Below are 18,228 nucleotides of genomic sequence, written 5' to 3'. Positions count from 1 at the left end.
TTGATTTAATCTAAAAATTAACTTTATTCGGTCACAATCTGTATGAAGCGCCCGAGCGGTCTAGGGCACTTTTCTTCAGGAAATAAAAACAACTTTTTATTTCAAGTTCTGAGTTCAGACTCTCCGATATGCGTCCGTTCTCCTGCCAGGATCACAATCGACTCTCTGAAGCGAACCGAGCGTCCAAGACAATTTCTTTTATAAAAAAATAACAACACTTTTTTTTGTTTCCGTCAGGAGGCACGTTTGTCCTCCCGCGTAGCGGACGATCGACTAACTTTACTTTATTTTTTTATCGTTCTCCCTAATACTTCACAGAGAATGTACAGTGCTCTAAGAAAACTAAAACTATCTTAATCGCTACCTGGAACGAGTTTTGGGTTTTTCCCATTAGTATGGAAAATTCCAACAATCCTATTGGAAAATCATTGGTTGGATTTTCCCTATCTCTAGTAGGAATGTTTCCCATTAAAAAGATCAATTCATATACATATAATAATGAGTCTAAGTTAGTTTCAAGAATTAACTTTATTTTTCACAAACTTTTCGTAAGAAAGGTCGGATAAGACTGACTATAAAACAAAAATCTTGTTCCCTGCTTGTGGTGCTGGAGGAAGCCACGCTGCTAGAGGTCTGTTACCTGGTATTTGCTTACTCTCTTTTGTCGGTATGTGGTCCGTCATCTGCCTGCTCGGTATTTACCTGATCGATGATTGCCTGCTCTTGTTTGTATTAGTTTCCACGTTCCTGGTACAGTCGTACAGTGTAACGCCCGAGCGGTCTGGGGCACTTTTCTTTTTTGTTCTATCGAGAGAAACAACTGTTCTTCTCGATGTTCAACTATCAACTCCTTTATTTTTTCTTTTCTAATCCTCGATCCCTCTAACGCCCTATCTCAAGACCACATGCATGGTGCGTGGGAAACATTTTTATTTATGCTCGAACATCCTATCGTGAACTTATCTCTATCGTAAAACTAGACCACACGCAAGGATGGTGCGTGGGAAAATGTATGTTTATTCTTTTCTCGGTAATAAACTTGAATCTGTTATTCTGGGGTCGCTGCATCTCCCCCTACTCAACGAGTTTTAGGGGAAACTAAAAGAGTTTCTCCTAAATTTGGTTCGTGAGGCTGGTTCTCCTAAATGTTTGCTAATATACTGACATATATATTTTTTTGTAAATGTTGTAAATGTTTTGCTTGTAAATATTTCCTTTCTATAAGTATGTATAATCGTAAAAAAAAAATATGTTCTAGAGTGTCATAATGTCTATCTATATATTTATGTATCTTTTGACTTTTTTTTTTTTTATTATTATTATTAGATGTATAGAATTGAAAGTTTCTTCCTCGAGATGAAATCTTTTCGTACTGCTGCTTACTTGAATCGTAATGTTGCTTCATTCTGTTGCGTTTTCGTCGTTCTTGGTTTTCTCTTCTTTGAGTGGTTGCACGTCTTCCGCTGTGACTTATCAATTGGTTAGTCTCTGATACCAGGTGTGGGTTGCTGTTTGCTTCCTTCCGCGTTGCGTTATCCGTCTCATCCGTCTTGATCCACTGTTGTGTGTTTCTGGGTTCCATTCCTGAACAACCTTTTTGAATGGTCCATAAGTCCACCTCGCCTTCCATTGTTGGATTGAAATTGATTTTGTTTACCAGTTTTTGGAATTTCATTTGCATCTTCAATTGTAGTGTTTGCAACTTCAACAATCTAGGTTTTCCATTCATTTAATGGCTTTTCGTTCATCAGTTTCAGGCGATAAATAATCATTTTTGAGATTGTTGTAACCTTTTACTTCAACGTAAAGTGTACAAAGTTACTAGCCCAATTATGGAATTCAGTTCCATTAGGCTTTCTTCGGCTTTTACTTCAGTTTTCTTAGAATCAGATTGACGATAAAATTAACGTTTTCCACGACCCTCGAATTGCTTATTGTTGTTTTTGCTCCGTCGTCTCACCGCACCCAACACCATTGACCATCGACCTTCCGCATGACTCGTCGTCCATCCATCCTGACCAATCCAGCTGGGATGCCGAATCATTCCTCTTGCCTTGCCTGGCCACGTCTCGCACCTTGTCCATTTCCGTCGTTCCAGTCTGATCATTTTGATTTGTATACTTATTCTTTATACACATTTTTGTTTTTTTTGAATACATCTTTTTTTTTTTTTTAATACATTTTTGTTTTCGTTTTTCTTTTCTTTTGTTTGTTACACATTTTCAAATTTCATTATACTTCTTTTCATATTTGTAACTTTTTAGCAAAAACTCAATTAAATTTTCAAAAAGTGTTCAGCATATACATATTTTACTTTTTAATGCTTCCATTTTATCAACTACTTTTTATTCTCTTAATGTCATTGTTTTTTTTTTTGTTTAAATAAGAGTGTTGCAATTGTTTTTCGTGCAATATCTTTCAACAATTTTTTTCTTTCACATCCATTCCGTCCTTACCATTACATTCTTACCATTCCTCTGTTAACCTCTCACACTCTTTCATGGAGGGATAGGGGACATCACTCCTTTCCAGTCCTGAAAATAAAACGTGGTTGCGGTCTCTCCCCCTCCTTTTGTAGGTCCTAGGTGGGATCTGTGAAAATACTTAGAACTTTATTTATTATGGGTATATAAAAATAATTTGTTTTTCCTAATATCTTATTTTAATCTTGTTTCGTATTTTTTTTTCATTCACATTCCGGGGCGCGCCTCCCTTGTCCATTCATTCTGTATTTTCTTATTTATGCTCCTTACACAATGTACACCCTTTTATAAAAAGTGATTCAGAAAACAAGTGAAAAAAAAAATTACACGCTTCACATACACACACACACAATCGATAATAACCTTTTCCTGAATATTATTTAATATTTCACTTCCTATATAGTATCAATGTAATTCACTCATGCATCATTCACTCATACTGGGACGTCTCCCTTGTCTTGAATTACTCAAACATCTCATTCATCATCTCATTGAAACAATTAAAATATTCTTGTGTGTATTATTATTATTATAATTTTTCAAATGTTCCTCAAAATATTTTCATTTGTATCTTGCTGCCTTGAAATTTTTTACTTAGTTCGTTTTACTCATTTGTTTTATCGATTAATCCTACTTTATTTTTTTCCTTATCGTTTACTTTCCATACTTTCATGCATCATAAACTTTTTGATATATATATTTCTTTTCTCTAATTGTACATTTTTTTTTTCTTTATGTTTAACCTTTGTTTCTCTCTCTATCTTCTTTTATTCTTTCTTCTTTATTTTCTTCATTTTCGTTTATATTTTATTTTCCCCATTTAATTTCCCGTGGATTTTTCTTCTTTAAAAAAAAACTTCATTATTATCTTCTCATTTATCTATCTCTTCTTTTATTTCATTACTATCTTCCCATTTATCTATCTCTTCTTTGATTTTATTATCCTTATTGTATTCATTTATCTTTCACGCATATGTATATATATATATTTTTTACGGTATCATTGAATCGTTGTAACCCTGACAGACATAGACAAGCTATTCTGGTTTTCTAGCCCTTCGGTACGTTCAAAAACGAAATGCGTTCCCTAATAATAAAAGTATGAAACGTCGCATTGACGGACTCATTAATTGTTATAAATTGGCTATCAGTACCACAACAATAATACGTTAATGCTCTTCTTCGTTTGAATTCCTTTCTGATTTTTTTTTCAGACACATTCTCTGTTCTATATTTTTTTCAGACTCCTGTATAACTTCATTCTTTATCCTCTTACTATTTTTTTTTCCAATCCCCATCAAATTACTTTTTCTTTCCTTATTCTTCGGCGTCTTTTTATTTCCAATATATATATAAATATTTTTATAGTATGTTGTGAATCGTGGCTACCCTTACAGAATATAGCTATTCTGGTTTTCCAGCTCCTCGGTACATTCAAAGACGTTCTGCATAAAAAGTAATAAATTACTTAGGATGCTGTCTTGATGGACGCATTGATTGTTAGAAATTAGCTGTAAGTAACCCGATTTTACATTTTTTTTCATTTGTTTTATTATTCTTTTTTATCATATTTTCAAATTTGCATACATCCTTAAGTAGGGAAAAATAGTGCTATGAGCTTTAATATACCTTCGATCATTCATTATATATTTTCGAATATCTCACTTTCATTTCCTTTTTCTTATTAATTTTATTAACAATTTCGGGATTACTCTCTATTTCAATTTTTTCATCATCATTAATTTCATGGTTCGTCACAATTTCTCTATCGGATTTGTTTCTCCTGTTTAAACTTGCATTATGTTCCTCAGTATTGCTCTTAGATTTTTTTATTTCATTCTTTGTATTCAGTTTCTTTCTTTGTTTATTAGACTGTTTGACATAGCGTGTCCTTGTTCTTGTTCTTGTTGTATTATTAAGATCTAACTTTCTTGCACAACATGAAATTTCTCCTCTAAAGCAACAGAAAAAAATTGCTAAAACACCTCCTATAATTGCTATGGTAGAAAATGTGAACCATGGTTTTTCCAAAGGAGCATAAAGAATATTTTCTAATATAGTTTTTTGGCTTTTCACTTCGTTGACATCTATACCCATGTTGAACAGTTTCTTCTTACTAATAAATTGAAAGATTCCGTCACTGTTATTGAGTATCGGGACATTATTGAATTCATGTTTATTTATAGTGAAATTGATGAAATCTAATTCCATTTCATGTGCTATTATTATTTGATTTTCGGATTCTTCGTAAAAATAATATATCTCGACATTTTTAGTCGCTAATTTCATATGCGAGTTCAATTTGATTGTTCCCGATCCAGAAATCGTTACTACCGTGGTGTTAGAACCATGGGTTATATTTAATTTAATTGGTTGTGGTGCTATATACATCCACTCATTATGTGTCATAGTATTTAGCCAAATTTCGTGCGAAACTTCCAGCACTCTGGTTTCGCATCTTTTTGAGTTGTTTCTGAAGAATAATTGCGTAAGACAGTGCTCACTACCTATCAAATTTTCCTGCGCTTCGTTAATGTCGCATAATTTAACATTTCCTAGATTTCTACAGGCTGTAAAATCGTTTTCTTTTATCACAAAACCCATTTTTGATTTTTCGTTCGTGATCATTACATTATTTTCGAAATGAATCTATGAATTTAGAAATGAATGAATTTAATTCCTTTGGTAAAATTCAGACCCTTTTCTATATCTAGCTGGGTAGTTTTAATATTTTTTTGTATCCATTTGAGTTTTCCATCCACCTGTGTGGAAGCATTGTTCAGTAACTCGTACATGGAATCTACTACCATCGTCTGTTTGTTCAAATTGTCTTTTAAATCTCTAGATCTATCCTCTGAATCCATGACACCCAAATATTTCCAAATTCCTCTGTTTGTTCTGCGAGGAAAAAATCCCTTTATAAATTTTTGCTTCGAATTAAGTTTCTCTATGATTCTTTCCAAATTATGGCTCATACGATTACATTTTACTGTCGTCAACTGAGCCGATAATTCTTCGCAAGCATCTTTGTATAAATTCAAACCATTTTTAACAAAATTGGCCAAATTGTTTAAATCATTGACTTCTAACATTACCTTAATACTAAATGATCCTTGTAAAACGAGAACGTCATTTAGTTTTTTTGTTATCAATTTTGGGTTTTCTTCTGCGCTGTACCCTATTCCGTTGAGGAAAACACATATAAAAAATACTCCGGATATCATCTTCTCTGCTTCGACCACTCGTGTAACCAATATAGACATCTTTTAAAAAAATACTTGCAAACACACGCACCTTTCCGATAAGGAAACTTTTTTTTTTATTCCGAATAATTGTATATCACTACCATATGCGGAACACAATAATTGTTCCTACTCGCTCAAATAATTGGCTGTCCACTGTGATTATTTCAAAAACTTTACAAAATAAACTACACATTTCACCAGTCAGAAATGTCCTTTTTGCAGCTTTACCGCTGTCACCGCTTGTAACGGACCGAGCGGTCTGGGGCACTTTTCTTTTTTGTTCTATCGAGAGAAACAACTGTTCTTCTCGATGTTCAACTATCAACTCCCTTATTTTTCTTTTCTAATCCTCGATCCCTCTAACGCCCTATCTCAAGACCACATGCATGGTGCGTGGGAAACATTTTTATTTATGCTCGAACATCCTATCGTGAACTTATCTCTATCGTAAAACTAGACCACACGCAAGGATGGTGCGTGGGAAATGTATGTTTATTCTTTTCTCGGTAATAAACTTGAATCTGTTATTCTGGGGTCGCTGCACTTTCACTTCACTTGTTACTTGAAACACTCAGATCCCTACTCGGGCGCCAGTTAAGAAATAAAACTTAGTTTAAGGGAGCGATGCTCCTTATTTATTGAGGACTAAAAAGGGACTGCACATTACATCTATGCTAGAGTTTCACAAAGCCTATCCGACTCTAGCATTATCTTATTCTTCCACATTTTCTCTTCTCGTTCTTATCGCCTCTCTTTCGTTATTTCATTCTGTATGTGCATACACATGGTAGGTGAGAGGCGTTGCCTAGCGGTCTAGGCAACTGGATTTCTTTTCGTTCTATTACGAGGGACCACGACCGTCCTCTTTCGCGTCTAACTACCGACTCCCTTTTATTTTTCTGATTCATCTTAACGAAACCTACTTTGCTTATAATGAACAAAACGAACTTACGATAAGCTCCCCGCTATCGTAACACCAAAACATAAACAAAAATTCCTATCTTAAAACTAGACCTATGAATCACACGATCCACAAACAAGGATCGTGCGGGAGGGATGTATTTATTTAGGCCCGGCATCGACCGGCCTTATCATAAAACTGACTCACACGATCCTCAATAAGGATCGTGCGATAAAGATGCTTTTTGTTTATTCAAGATTAACCAGACCTATCTATTTATGACTAACACAATCCTCAATATGGATCGTGCAAGAGAGATCTATTTATTTAGGCTCGAGCCTATTGATAATTTTGGGTATACAAAACCCGTCTGGTTTTTTGGTTGCTGCATATCCCCCTACTCAATGAGTTTTAGGGGAAACTAGAGGAGTTTTCCCTAAAATTGGTTCGAAAGGTTAGATTTCCTATCTACCTGCTAATATTGTTATCAACCTTCTTCTTTTTATATATATATATATATATATATATATATATATATATTTTGCAATAGATTTTTTTTTATATATATGAATGTGTATTTTTTTTTTGAATTTTTCCTAATTGTAAATATAATATAATGTAAATATAATATATATTTGTAAATATAATGTTTTGTTTTTTTTTTTTCAAACATTTGCATAAACTCTATAATTTTTATTTTATATAAGATTCTCACTGTTCACCGGCTACTCCTCTTCCGCTCCGTATATCCGTCGACTGGTGACTCGTCAATTGGTTGGTCTCTGGTACTAGGTGTGAGTTGCCGCTTGCCTCCTTCCGCGTTGCGCCGTCTCATCCGTCTTGATCCACTGTTGCGTGTTTCTGGGTTCCATTCCTGAACAACCTTTTAGAACGATCCATAATTCCACCACGTCATCGTTGGAATGAAATTCAACTTCAAGAACTTGTTTTTGTTTGCTAGGTTTAGAGCTTCATTTGCTGCTCCGGTTGTAGTGTTTGCAATTATAGCAGTTTAGGCTCTCCAATCATTAAATGTCATCTCCTTCAGTTCATCTTTGATCCTTATTTTAGATCCTGTTCATCCTTATCTGGATCCGAGTTATTCTCTTTATCATCAGTTTCCGGCGATAAATAATCATTATTTTTTTAGACTGTTGTAATCTTTTACTTCAACGTAAAGTGTAAAAGTTGCCCAATACGCAAACTCGGTTGAGCGAAGGAATCAACCTTTCTGAGTCTGGATTGGCAATTTACAAAGTTGAAGTAGAAGAAAAGCGTCACGAGAAATAACCTATTCCTGGAATAAACTGAATTGTCTGCCTTCGCACTAATTCCCTACGGAACGAGCCACGAACGGAAGCTAATCAGACTTATTCCTTTCAATAAATTGAACTGACTGCCTTCGCACTAATTCCGTACGGAACGAGCAACGAACGGGAGCTGATCAAAATATCGAACATCAACTAAGCGGGAGGATCAACGAGTACAAGATCTTCACGAACTCCGAGCGCAAATTATACAACTATTGCTGCGAACGTTGGAAGACTTGAATCTGAAGAACTCTCGTCAGTCGATTCAATGGAGGTGGTTTCGGACTACTTAATCGTAAGACACGATTCCAAAGACTACTTGCTTTATTCAGAGAACCTTGGGTTTTTATACAATTTTAGTTTATCCTAAATCTACCCTAAATTTAAGTCTAACGTGCGAAAGAAAGAGAAGACTATAAACGTCCTTGCTTCTTTTCATACAAGTCCTTTACTCATCGCTATCTGTATTTCAAAACATACGATATCCATAACTGCATTCTAAGAGCAACGGAGCCTAACGCGATAAGAAATGTGTGCGATTGTTTTCGGTTCCTTTCCTTTCTACTAGGTTTTATTGCACCAGGTTTTATTGCACCCGCTCCCGATAGGATTGTTATTTTAGGATCTTACACACGGTTCGCTCTTATCGTATAGTGTTTTTCTTCTGTCCTTCTTTCGATCGTTTACGATATTGAAATTAAATTGCTAAATTCTTCCGATTTCTTACATTTCCCCTTCCGTAAATCTACCTGCTCGAATTTACACTTCAAAGAATTAGCAATTGTATAAGTATTCAGTTGTTTTTTTTTTATAAATTTTTGTTAGCTATTATCTAATTCACTTTTAATTATTTTAATTCACTAATTCACATTATTTATACTCTTGGTAAAATTCGTCCACAAATGGGTTGTGTTGTCGTATCTTCCATAGGTATTGCCGTCTCCCTAGTCGTAGCAATATTGATGTCATCAGATGGTTCAGTCTTCCTTGAATTGATTGATGTTTCACGTAAATGTCGTACTGCATTCCGGTGAGAAAGAAACGTTGTGAGTGAATCCCAGCAAGATGCCATCAATTGCCAGCCGAATCCATATATGTCGTATAGAATTCTGCCGTGCATGATTGTATCGACGATAAACTTTATCATCCTGCCCATCATATATAGACCAATCGCCGTTGATGTGATGTTTCCGAGCCATGTAGACCAAGACATAAGCCGCATCCAATACCTTGTTATTGCATCGTCGATTACATCTCCAGATACTAAGGCTCCGAAGTTGAATCCTTGATCATTGGGTCGTTGTCCAATCAGCACCTTGTGTATTACATTCGTTGCCACTCTACGATCTCCTTGTTCATAAATCATATCCCTCATCTTTTTAAGATTGTCTGCATCATAGACACCACTTTGCATTAGATTTGGAAGAGGTGTGTAGGACCATGTTGTAACTATGTCCGACACTAATTTCTCTGGTGGAGTTGTTTCACGTAATCGTCCATCAGTTGTATACCATTTTCCTCCGAACATGAATTTTGCTGGTATTAAAGGTGTGCAATCTATTTCAATCCCGCGGTTCTGGAGTATTCTTGTCACAGGTGCCAAAAACATCGACCTGTTGTTAAATTCAACTGGAATTTCTTGGAAGCATCGCGCTTCGGATCTTGGCGTAACAAATACTGGTTTGCATTCAATAACATGAAGCACTTCCCCAGCAACAACTGCTGTATATCCTGACCTCTTCATTATGCTCGATACAAACTCCGTTGGATTGATTCTTGCTAATGTCAATTTAGTTTCCAGTAGAGCCTTATCTAGTTTGCACATCTCTGTCATAACCGAATTGTATACGTCGTCTAATTTCTGACCAATGTAGTTTTCGACGAATGTTATTTTCGAATTGAAGTAAGTAAATAGATCATTATTTGAACCTGACGTAGGTTTTCTAACAAATGGCGATCTCATGTTGGATAACTCCAAAACTAATATTCTGGGATGGTCTGTTTTAAACCCAACGTGTCCACATATATATGTCCTTGCTGTAGTTTTTATCGAAAATAAATGTCGTTCCGATATTGTGCTGTACACTACAACCTCTCCAATGGTTTTCATTTGGTTATTCGTTGTTTTGTTGACAACTCCTTCAAAAATAACTTCAAACTCGCTTTCTTCACATCTACGGTTCATGTCGATGTCCCAAGTTAGATAGCCTTCTTCAGCGTCCAAACAACGTCCATGTGTGTATGTACACGTTAAACCTCCTTTCAACATTATCTGGCTACTTTCAATGTCTACAGAGGCGACATAATCTTGAAGTGTAATCGTATATTCATAATATACTAAGGCGTTTGTCCACGTGTATAACGGCGTTTTGTACACTCCTCCACTGCAGGAACTGCCAGTTATTGATCCTACCACCAATACTTGACCTCTATTTGTGCTGTTGAGATTCAATTCCTGAATAACAGTGTTATCGGCTAGTGTAACTGCTCCACTATAGTGAGCTTTTCGACATTCCTCGGATGAAAACTCCTTCACGATGTAGGCAAAGCCGTGTTGATAATCAGAAGTGTGGGAGTGCATACCACAGTGTCGAATCGACCTCTTGATGATGACTTTACATTGAAATACCTTTGTTTGAATTTTCGAATTTCTTTGTAACATTTGTATCCGAAGTTCCGTTGTTGTCAGGTTAGTTGTTGGCGGTAAGCAAGATGCCACATCCAACAAAGAATATGAAGTCATATTTACATCTGCATTGGCACAGTCGTATGCGATCAATCCATGAGATGTTGAGCCTAGTACACTGCATCCCACGAATAACATTGCAGCAATCAACAGTTGCATGAGCGTTAACCGGTTAACTGTATCTGATTTCCATCTTATTTTCCTTCTAGATTCGCCTTTTTGAGAGTAATCCGATTGTACCAAAACTTTTGAAGTTTCCGCTGTTAATACAGTTGTAGTACAAGGATTGATTCGTCGTTTCTTTTTCTTCGGCTCAAATTTCTCACAATTCACACTGCTGTTTCTTTCAATAACTTGATGGAGTGCGGTAAATGAGGTGTTCATTTTGTTTACTTCTTTAGACGTTATGTCTTTCAGAGCGGCATCCTTGCGTATATTCAATACTGCTAGCTTATGTGCTGCTCGTTTAAAGGTCCCTTTGGGTGTTTTAACGAACGCTGTACGTACTTGGCCGTCTTTTCCTTTTATAACTCCAGTTACTCGTCCTCTCAACCATAGGCCCCAACGTATAGTACTGTCTGTTATCAATACTATGTCGTCTATTTCAATGGGCTGAACTTTATGCGTCCATTTTTGTCGCGATATTAATGTTGGTATATATTGTTTCTTGAATCGATCCCAAAACTGTTGACTGTAGTGGTTCACTAGTTCCCATTGAACTCGAGTGAGGTTGTTGCTGTCCAAATTTTGAGGTGGAACGTATTCACCTGCCCGTCCAATTAGGAAATGGAACGGTGTTAGAGCCTCTTCCACATCATTATTGCACGGTATGTGTGTTAGTGGGCGACAGTTTAAGATAAACTCTACTTGTATTAGAGCTGCTCGTAACGTTTCAGGATAAGGTGTCCGACTACAACCTATCATATAATATAAATTGTCTTTAATAGTTCTGATGAGTCGCTCCCAAACTCCTCCAAAGTGCGGTGATGCTGGTGGGTTAAAGGTCCATTCTATCTTCAGTTTTACAGCTTCAGATTTCGACATCCTTTCGTCGATTTCGTGGATTAGTTTGTTTAGTTGTTTTTCAGCTCCAACAAAATTTGTGCCATTATCGCTGTATACATGTTTGATCTTTCCACGGCGGTTTTGAAAGTTTTTAAAACACATTAGGAAGTGATCTGTATCTAACTTCTCAGCCATTTCAATATGCACGGCTCTCGTAGTCATGCATGTAAAGAGCACGCCCCATCTTTTCTCTATTGATCGTCTTACCAATACTTCAAAAGGACCGAAGTAGTCCACTCCAGTATTCGTGAATGGATGAGCATACAAATCTACTCTAGCTGCCGGTAATGGTGCCATTTGAGGTGGCAAAGGTTTAGCTTTCATTATAATGCATTTAGAGCAGTCCGTTTTTATTTTGTTGAGAACTGTACGCATGTGTGGTATATAATACCGTAATTGTAATGCTCCAAGTACTACGTTATCCGAACGATGAAAGTATTTTTGATGATATTCAGCAACGATCAAACGTGTTCCATGGTCTTCAGCAGGTAAAATCACAGGATGTATTGTATTCATTTGCAATTTAGTTGCATTTTCGAGACGACCTCCAACTCTCATTACGTTATATTCATCTAGTATTGGAGTAACCGCTGATAACTGTTTATTTCTAATATCAACATAACCGTTTAATTCAATGTCATGAATTTCCTTAGCGAAATGTGTCATTTGTATTTTACGAAACACAACTCTTTCTGCAATTTTTCGATCCTCATATGTTATATTGCGATTAAAATTAGATTGTATATTCAATCGTTGGTTTTTCTTGTATTGCAGCCAATCAACATATTTTTTCACAACACATACATGGTGTATCAACACATTCCAACTGGAGTATCGTTTGATTCCGATGAATATAGAACTTGTTTGGTGCAATCCCACTACTTGTCTCAACTCTTCCGTTGACTCCTTAATCTTCCTGTTAGGATATTCGATCACTGGCTTCTTAAGGAATTGAGGTCCTTTTGTCCATATAGATTGCCCTTTGAAATCTTTTGTAGCTTCGTCGGCGGGATTTAATTCAGACGGTATATAACGCCATTGCTGTATATTGGTTGTATCTAAAACCTCAGCAACTCGATGAGTGACGAATATTTTATATCTTCTATTCTTCGGTTGTAACCATGACAAAACATTTTCCGAGTCTGTCCAGTAGGTAATACTATCTATTTTAATTCGTTGCTCGTTCTGAATGGTATTTGTCAATCTGGTTCCTAGTAAGGCTGCTTGTAGTTCCATTTTTGGAATAGACAACTGATGAATAGGTCCGACTTTTGCCTTTGCTGCCAATAATCGTATATAAACCGAGACGTTTGCAATACAACGTAAGTATATAACTGCAGCGTATGCTCGTTCAGATGCATCTACGAATGTATGTAGCTCCAATTTTCCTGCTCCATCCGGTATTATACACCTGGGTATTTTTACGTTAGAGGCTTGTTGAATTTTCGCAAGCCAATTTTGCCACTGTTTGCTCAAATGTTTGGGTACTTCATCATCCCAGTCTAACTCGTCTTTGTGCAGCTCTTGAAGCAAAATCTTTCCCATTATCGTATAATTTGATATCAATCCTAATGGATCATACAAACTCATAACAAATGCTAACACCTCTCTTTTCGTGGGTAATCGTAGCGTTTGTCTTACTTCATTGCTCAGCTTCTTCAACGATAATCGATACCCGATCAAATCCAGTTTCGTGTTCCAATAGACACCAAGAACTTTTTCAGCACATGAATCCTTATCCTCTATTACCTTAATGTCGGTAGATTGGATCCGATCGCTGGATAAATTGCTCAGTAATTCCTTACTGTTCGATATAAAGTTTCGAATGAAGAATCCGCCATGTTGGTGTATATCGATGACGTCTTTGGTAATAGCGGTTGCCTCTCGAATGTTTGTAAAACTATCCAGATAGTCATCCACATAGTGTTGTTTTTCAATTGCCAGGGCTGCTTTCGGTTTCGATTCCATAAATGCTGCAGCGTTTTTATTTTTCACTGCTTGCGCGCATGATGGTGAACATGTCGATCCAAAAATCATTACCTCCATAATGTATACATCAGGTTCTCGATTGTTTTCACAATCTCGCCATAAAAATCGTTGAGCATGCTGATCCTCCGGTTTTATTTTGACTTGGTGGAACATCTCTTGAATATCTCCACAAACTGCAATACGTCCCTCTCTGAATCGCAGCAATACTCCAACGAGTGATGTAGTAGCATCAGGTCCAGACAAAAGATTAGAGTTAAACGATACGCCATTTATTTTTGAAGCTGCATCAAATACCAATCTTGGTTTTGGAGGTATTTTATTCTGGTTGTGAACTATAAAATGCGGGAGATAGTATGTTCTCGGAACCGCGTTAATTAGCTCTGAATGTGCTAGTTTTCTAGCATATCCCTTTTTCACATAATCAGCGAAGGTATTGATAGCCCAATCCTTCAATTTTTCATCTTGTTTCAATTTATTCTCCATAATCACCAATCTCCGTAAGGCTGTATGATAGCTGTCCGGAAATTGTACATCTTTGGTTTTCCATAGCAGACCGACCTCGTAACGGTTGTCTTTTAGCTTGATGGTGTTGTCGAGAATCTGTTGTGCTCTTTCTTCCTCTGGTGATCTTGGCAGTTTTTCCACTAATTTCACTCCAAAATCGTCGATTGAGAAGTATCGCTGCATCATTTTGCTCATCTCCTGTTCTTCCTGGATGACCATTGTATAATCTTGACGGTTTATGTTATACTCCTTTCCGTATATCACCCATCCGAGTCGCGTTTTTACTGCCATAGGACCATTTCCTTTTACCGTTTTGATGGCACTCAGTAATTCGCTGTTGTCCAATCCAATTAACAATGTAGGCTGAGCTTCCTTATAATCTTGAAGCGGAATGTCCTTCAAGTAGGGATAATTCTTGGCAATTTGTTCCATGTCAACTGTTTGGATAGGAAGATTTAGATCATGCATAGTCCGGGCCATCACTGGTTTTCCTATGCCCTTTATCCAGAATTTTACCCTCTTGCTTGAGCAGGATTTTAAACAATCCTGTGTCCATTTTAATGTAAGCGGGTCAACTTTTCCTTCCAACTCTAACATGTTAGCCATTCTCTCGTCCAATAGTGTTACTGATGATCCTGTGTCCAGGAAGGCGTAGGTGTCTATCATTCTTTCGCCGTTTTGGACTGTTATAGGAACTATTTGATAGTAAAGGTGTTCCTTGCGTTGTCGATGAATATTCGTGGTTTCTTCGGGACCTCGTCGTACGTCAGCAGCCGTATCCTGATTTCTTTTATACTCCGATCTTTGATGAAGTAAGCGATTGTGCTCCTTGTTGCACCCATCGATTCCACATATTCCTTTCATGCTACAATTTCTCATAATGTGGTCATTGGAGTTTAGGCACTTGAAACAAATTCCTTTTTTAGCCAAAAACTCTCTACGTTCCAATGTTTTCATTTGTTTGAAATTCTTACATTGGAATAGCCTATGACTGGCTGAACAAAGTGCACATTTCATAGTTTGATGAACATTAACTCGAGGTTTCCTTTCCGTAGTCGACACACTGTTATTAGACTTTTGCATCATACGGGCTATTCTTGAATGTGGCAATAACCACTTATTCAAATCGTTGAGTGTTGGGATCGAAGTGTTGCTTTGGATCACTTCAACCCATTTCACTTGTATCGTGTATGGCAGCTTCTCTATGATTTCCTCTATTAAACGATGATCACGTAGATATTCCTTTTGGCCCAGCGCCTCCATATTCACCACCATGTTATCTAGTGCGTCTGATATATCCGGAACTACGGTTCGGCTGTCCTTTTTGATACGTCTCAGGTCGTTCAGAAGTTCTTTATATACAAGATCCTTCCTTCCAAAGCATTCTTCCAGCTTTTCGATTATTTTCGGAACATTCTCTGAGTTAATCATCAATTGTTGGACGGTTTTATACGCGTCCCCTTTCAGAACTTGTTCCAGGCGGTTGAGGTTCTCTAAATTTGAGAAACCTCCCTCTGCCGTTGTATCATGGAATGTTTTCTTAAATTTTGGCCAATCCTTTGATGCGCCAGAAAATCTGGGTAGGGTCGTCAATGATTGCCTCTTTAAATATATAGTCCAGTCACTAGACATACTCACTGTTTGGGTAAATGATCGATCCGTGGGCTGATTTGTTACTTGGCCCGAGGATGACGTTGAGCATTGGCCTTTCATAGTCGCCATTAATTTGTCCATTGCATCCAGTTGTTGTTTTATCTGCTCATCTTTCTTCCGAGCAGATATTTCCAATGATGCTAATCTTTGTTGGATCTGCACGCATTTCGGGCAGATCCATTTTTCTTCCGCTGTCGGCGCGACCGTTAAGTTAACACAACCGATGTGGAACCATCGGTCACAATCGTCGCATTCAACCATATCCTGTTTATGGTCTGGTTCCGAGCACAAACGGCAATTTCCGTTTTGATTTTCCACGAAACGTATCATGGTGTTGCTTTCAAGATACTCAGCCGTTGAAATAATGTATAATTCTCAGGATCCGTTTCCAGTTGTTTGTAATTACACTTTGCTCACTTTTCAAGGCGTTGAGCCTTTTTAAGCTTTCTTAAGCTTGAGAGATTTATTTTCTCGCTTTCAGGTTAGCACACTTTCAGAAAGCTTTTTAAACTTTTAGTCCTGTTGGAATTCTTTATCCAACTTATTCACTTCAAGGTGATTTGCACTTTCACAAGGCCTTTTAAACTTTTAGTCCTGTTGGATTTGTTTATCCAACTTGCTCACTCTTATGGCGTTGAGCACGCGCATAAGCTTCTATTAAGCTTTTAATCCTGTTGGGTTCTCTATCCAACTGGCCCTTTGCTCATTCTTATGGCGATGAGCACGCACTTATGAGTTCGTTGGTAATGAAAGGCTCCTCCTCTCTGGAGCCACCAAATGTAAAAGTTGCCCAATACGCAAACTCGGTTGAGCGAAGGAATCAACCTTTCTGAGTCTGGATTGGCAATTTACAAAGTTGAAGTAGAAGAAAAGCGTCACGAGAAATAACCTATTCCTGGAATAAACTGAATTGTCTGCCTTCGCACTAATTCCCTACGGAACGAGCCACGAACGGAAGCTAATCAGACTTATTCCTTTCAATAAATTGAACTGACTGCCTTCGCACTAATTCCGTACGGAACGAGCAACGAACGGGAGCTGATCAAAATATCGAACATCAACTAAGCGGGAGGATCAACGAGTACAAGATCTTCACGAACTCCGAGCGCAAATTATACAACTATTGCTGCGAACGTTGGAAGACTTGAATCTGAAGAACTCTCGTCAGTCGATTCAATGGAGGTGCTTTCGGACTACTTAATCGTAAGACACGATTCCAAAGACTACTTGCTTTATTCAGAGAACCTTGGGTTTTTATACAATTTTAGTTTATCCTAAATCTACCCTAAATTTAAGTCTAACGTGCGAAAGAAAGAGAAGACTATAAACGTCCTTGCTTCTTTTCATACAAGTCCTTTACCTATCGCTATCTGTATTTCAAAACATACGATATCCATAACTGCATTCTAAGAGCAACGGAGCCTAACGCGATAAGAAATGTGTGCGATTGTTTTCGGTTCCTTTCCTTTCTACTAGGTTTTATTGCACCAGGTTTTATTGCACCCGCTCCCGATAGGATTGTTATTTTAGGATCTTACACACGGTTCGCTCTTATCGTATAGTGTTTTTCTTCTGTCCTTCTTTCGATCGTTTACGATATTGAAATTAAATTGCTAAATTCTTTCGATTTCTTACACTTACCATTCCTCTGTTGACCTCTCACACTCTTTCATGGAGGGATAGGGGACATCACTCCTTTCCAGTCCTGAAAATAAAACGTGGTTGCGGTCTCTCCCCCCTCCTTTTGTAGGTCCTAGGTGGGATCTGTGAAAATACTTAGAACTTTATTTATTATGGGTATATAAAAATAATTTGTTTTTCCTAATATCTTATTTTAATCTTGTTTCGTTTTTTTTTTTCATTCACATTCCGGGGCGTGCCTCCCTTGTCCATTCATTCTGTATTTTCTTATTTATGCTCCTTACACAATGTACACCCTTTTATAAAAAGTGATTCAGAAAACAAGTGAAAAAAAAATTACACGCTTCACATACACACACACACAATCGATAATAACCTTTTCCTGAATATTATTTAATATTTCACTTCCTATATAGTATCAATGTAATTCACTCATGCATCATTCACTCATACTGGGACGTCTCCCTTGTCTTGAATTACTCAAACATCTCATTCATCATCTCATTGAAACAATTAAAATATTCTTGTGTGTATTATTATTATTACAAATTTTTCAAATGTTCCTCAAAATATTTTCATTTGTATCTTGCTGCCTTGAATTTTTTTTTACTAAGTTCGTTTTACTCATTTGTTTTATCGATTAATCCTACTTTATTTTTTTCTTTATCGTTTACTTTCCATACTTTCATGCATCATAAACTTTTTGATATATATATTTCTTTTCTCTAATTGTACATTTTTTTTTCTTTAT

At 36.9% G+C, this 18,228-nt stretch overlaps 1 protein-coding gene across 1 annotated transcript; it reads right to left on the bottom strand.

The window, feature by feature from the left end:
- Nucleotides 1-1,931: 1,931 nt before the first annotated feature.
- On the bottom strand, nucleotides 1,932-16,166 carry LOC129774324 (uncharacterized). Its single transcript, XM_055778041.1, has 2 exons — nucleotides 13,116-16,166; nucleotides 1,932-2,099 (listed from the first exon to the last, which is right to left on the bottom strand). The coding sequence occupies exons 1-2, from the start codon at nucleotides 16,164-16,166 to the stop codon at nucleotides 1,932-1,934; spliced, it is 3,219 nt and encodes a 1,072-aa protein (XP_055634016.1).
- Nucleotides 16,167-18,228: the final 2,062 nt, after the last annotated feature.

The sequence above is a fragment of the Toxorhynchites rutilus genome, chromosome 3 (genome assembly GCF_029784135.1).
Source record: "Toxorhynchites rutilus septentrionalis strain SRP chromosome 3, ASM2978413v1, whole genome shotgun sequence".
In the NCBI taxonomy this organism is placed as follows: Eukaryota; Metazoa; Arthropoda; class Insecta; order Diptera; family Culicidae; genus Toxorhynchites; species Toxorhynchites rutilus.
This window is presented reverse-complemented; position numbering and strand designations above follow the sequence as displayed.

What these genes read in the sequence shown, in the direction of transcription:
- LOC129774324 (XM_055778041.1), bottom strand. Translation starts at nt 16,166, where the DNA reads ATGATACGTTTCGTGGAAAATCAAAACGGAAATTGCCGTTTGTGCTCG. An exon ending in AAATTCAACAAGCCTCTAAC is followed by an intron (nt 2,100 to 13,115) that starts GTAAAAATACCC and finishes CAAAATGATCAG; the next exon opens with ACTGGAACGACGGAAATGGA.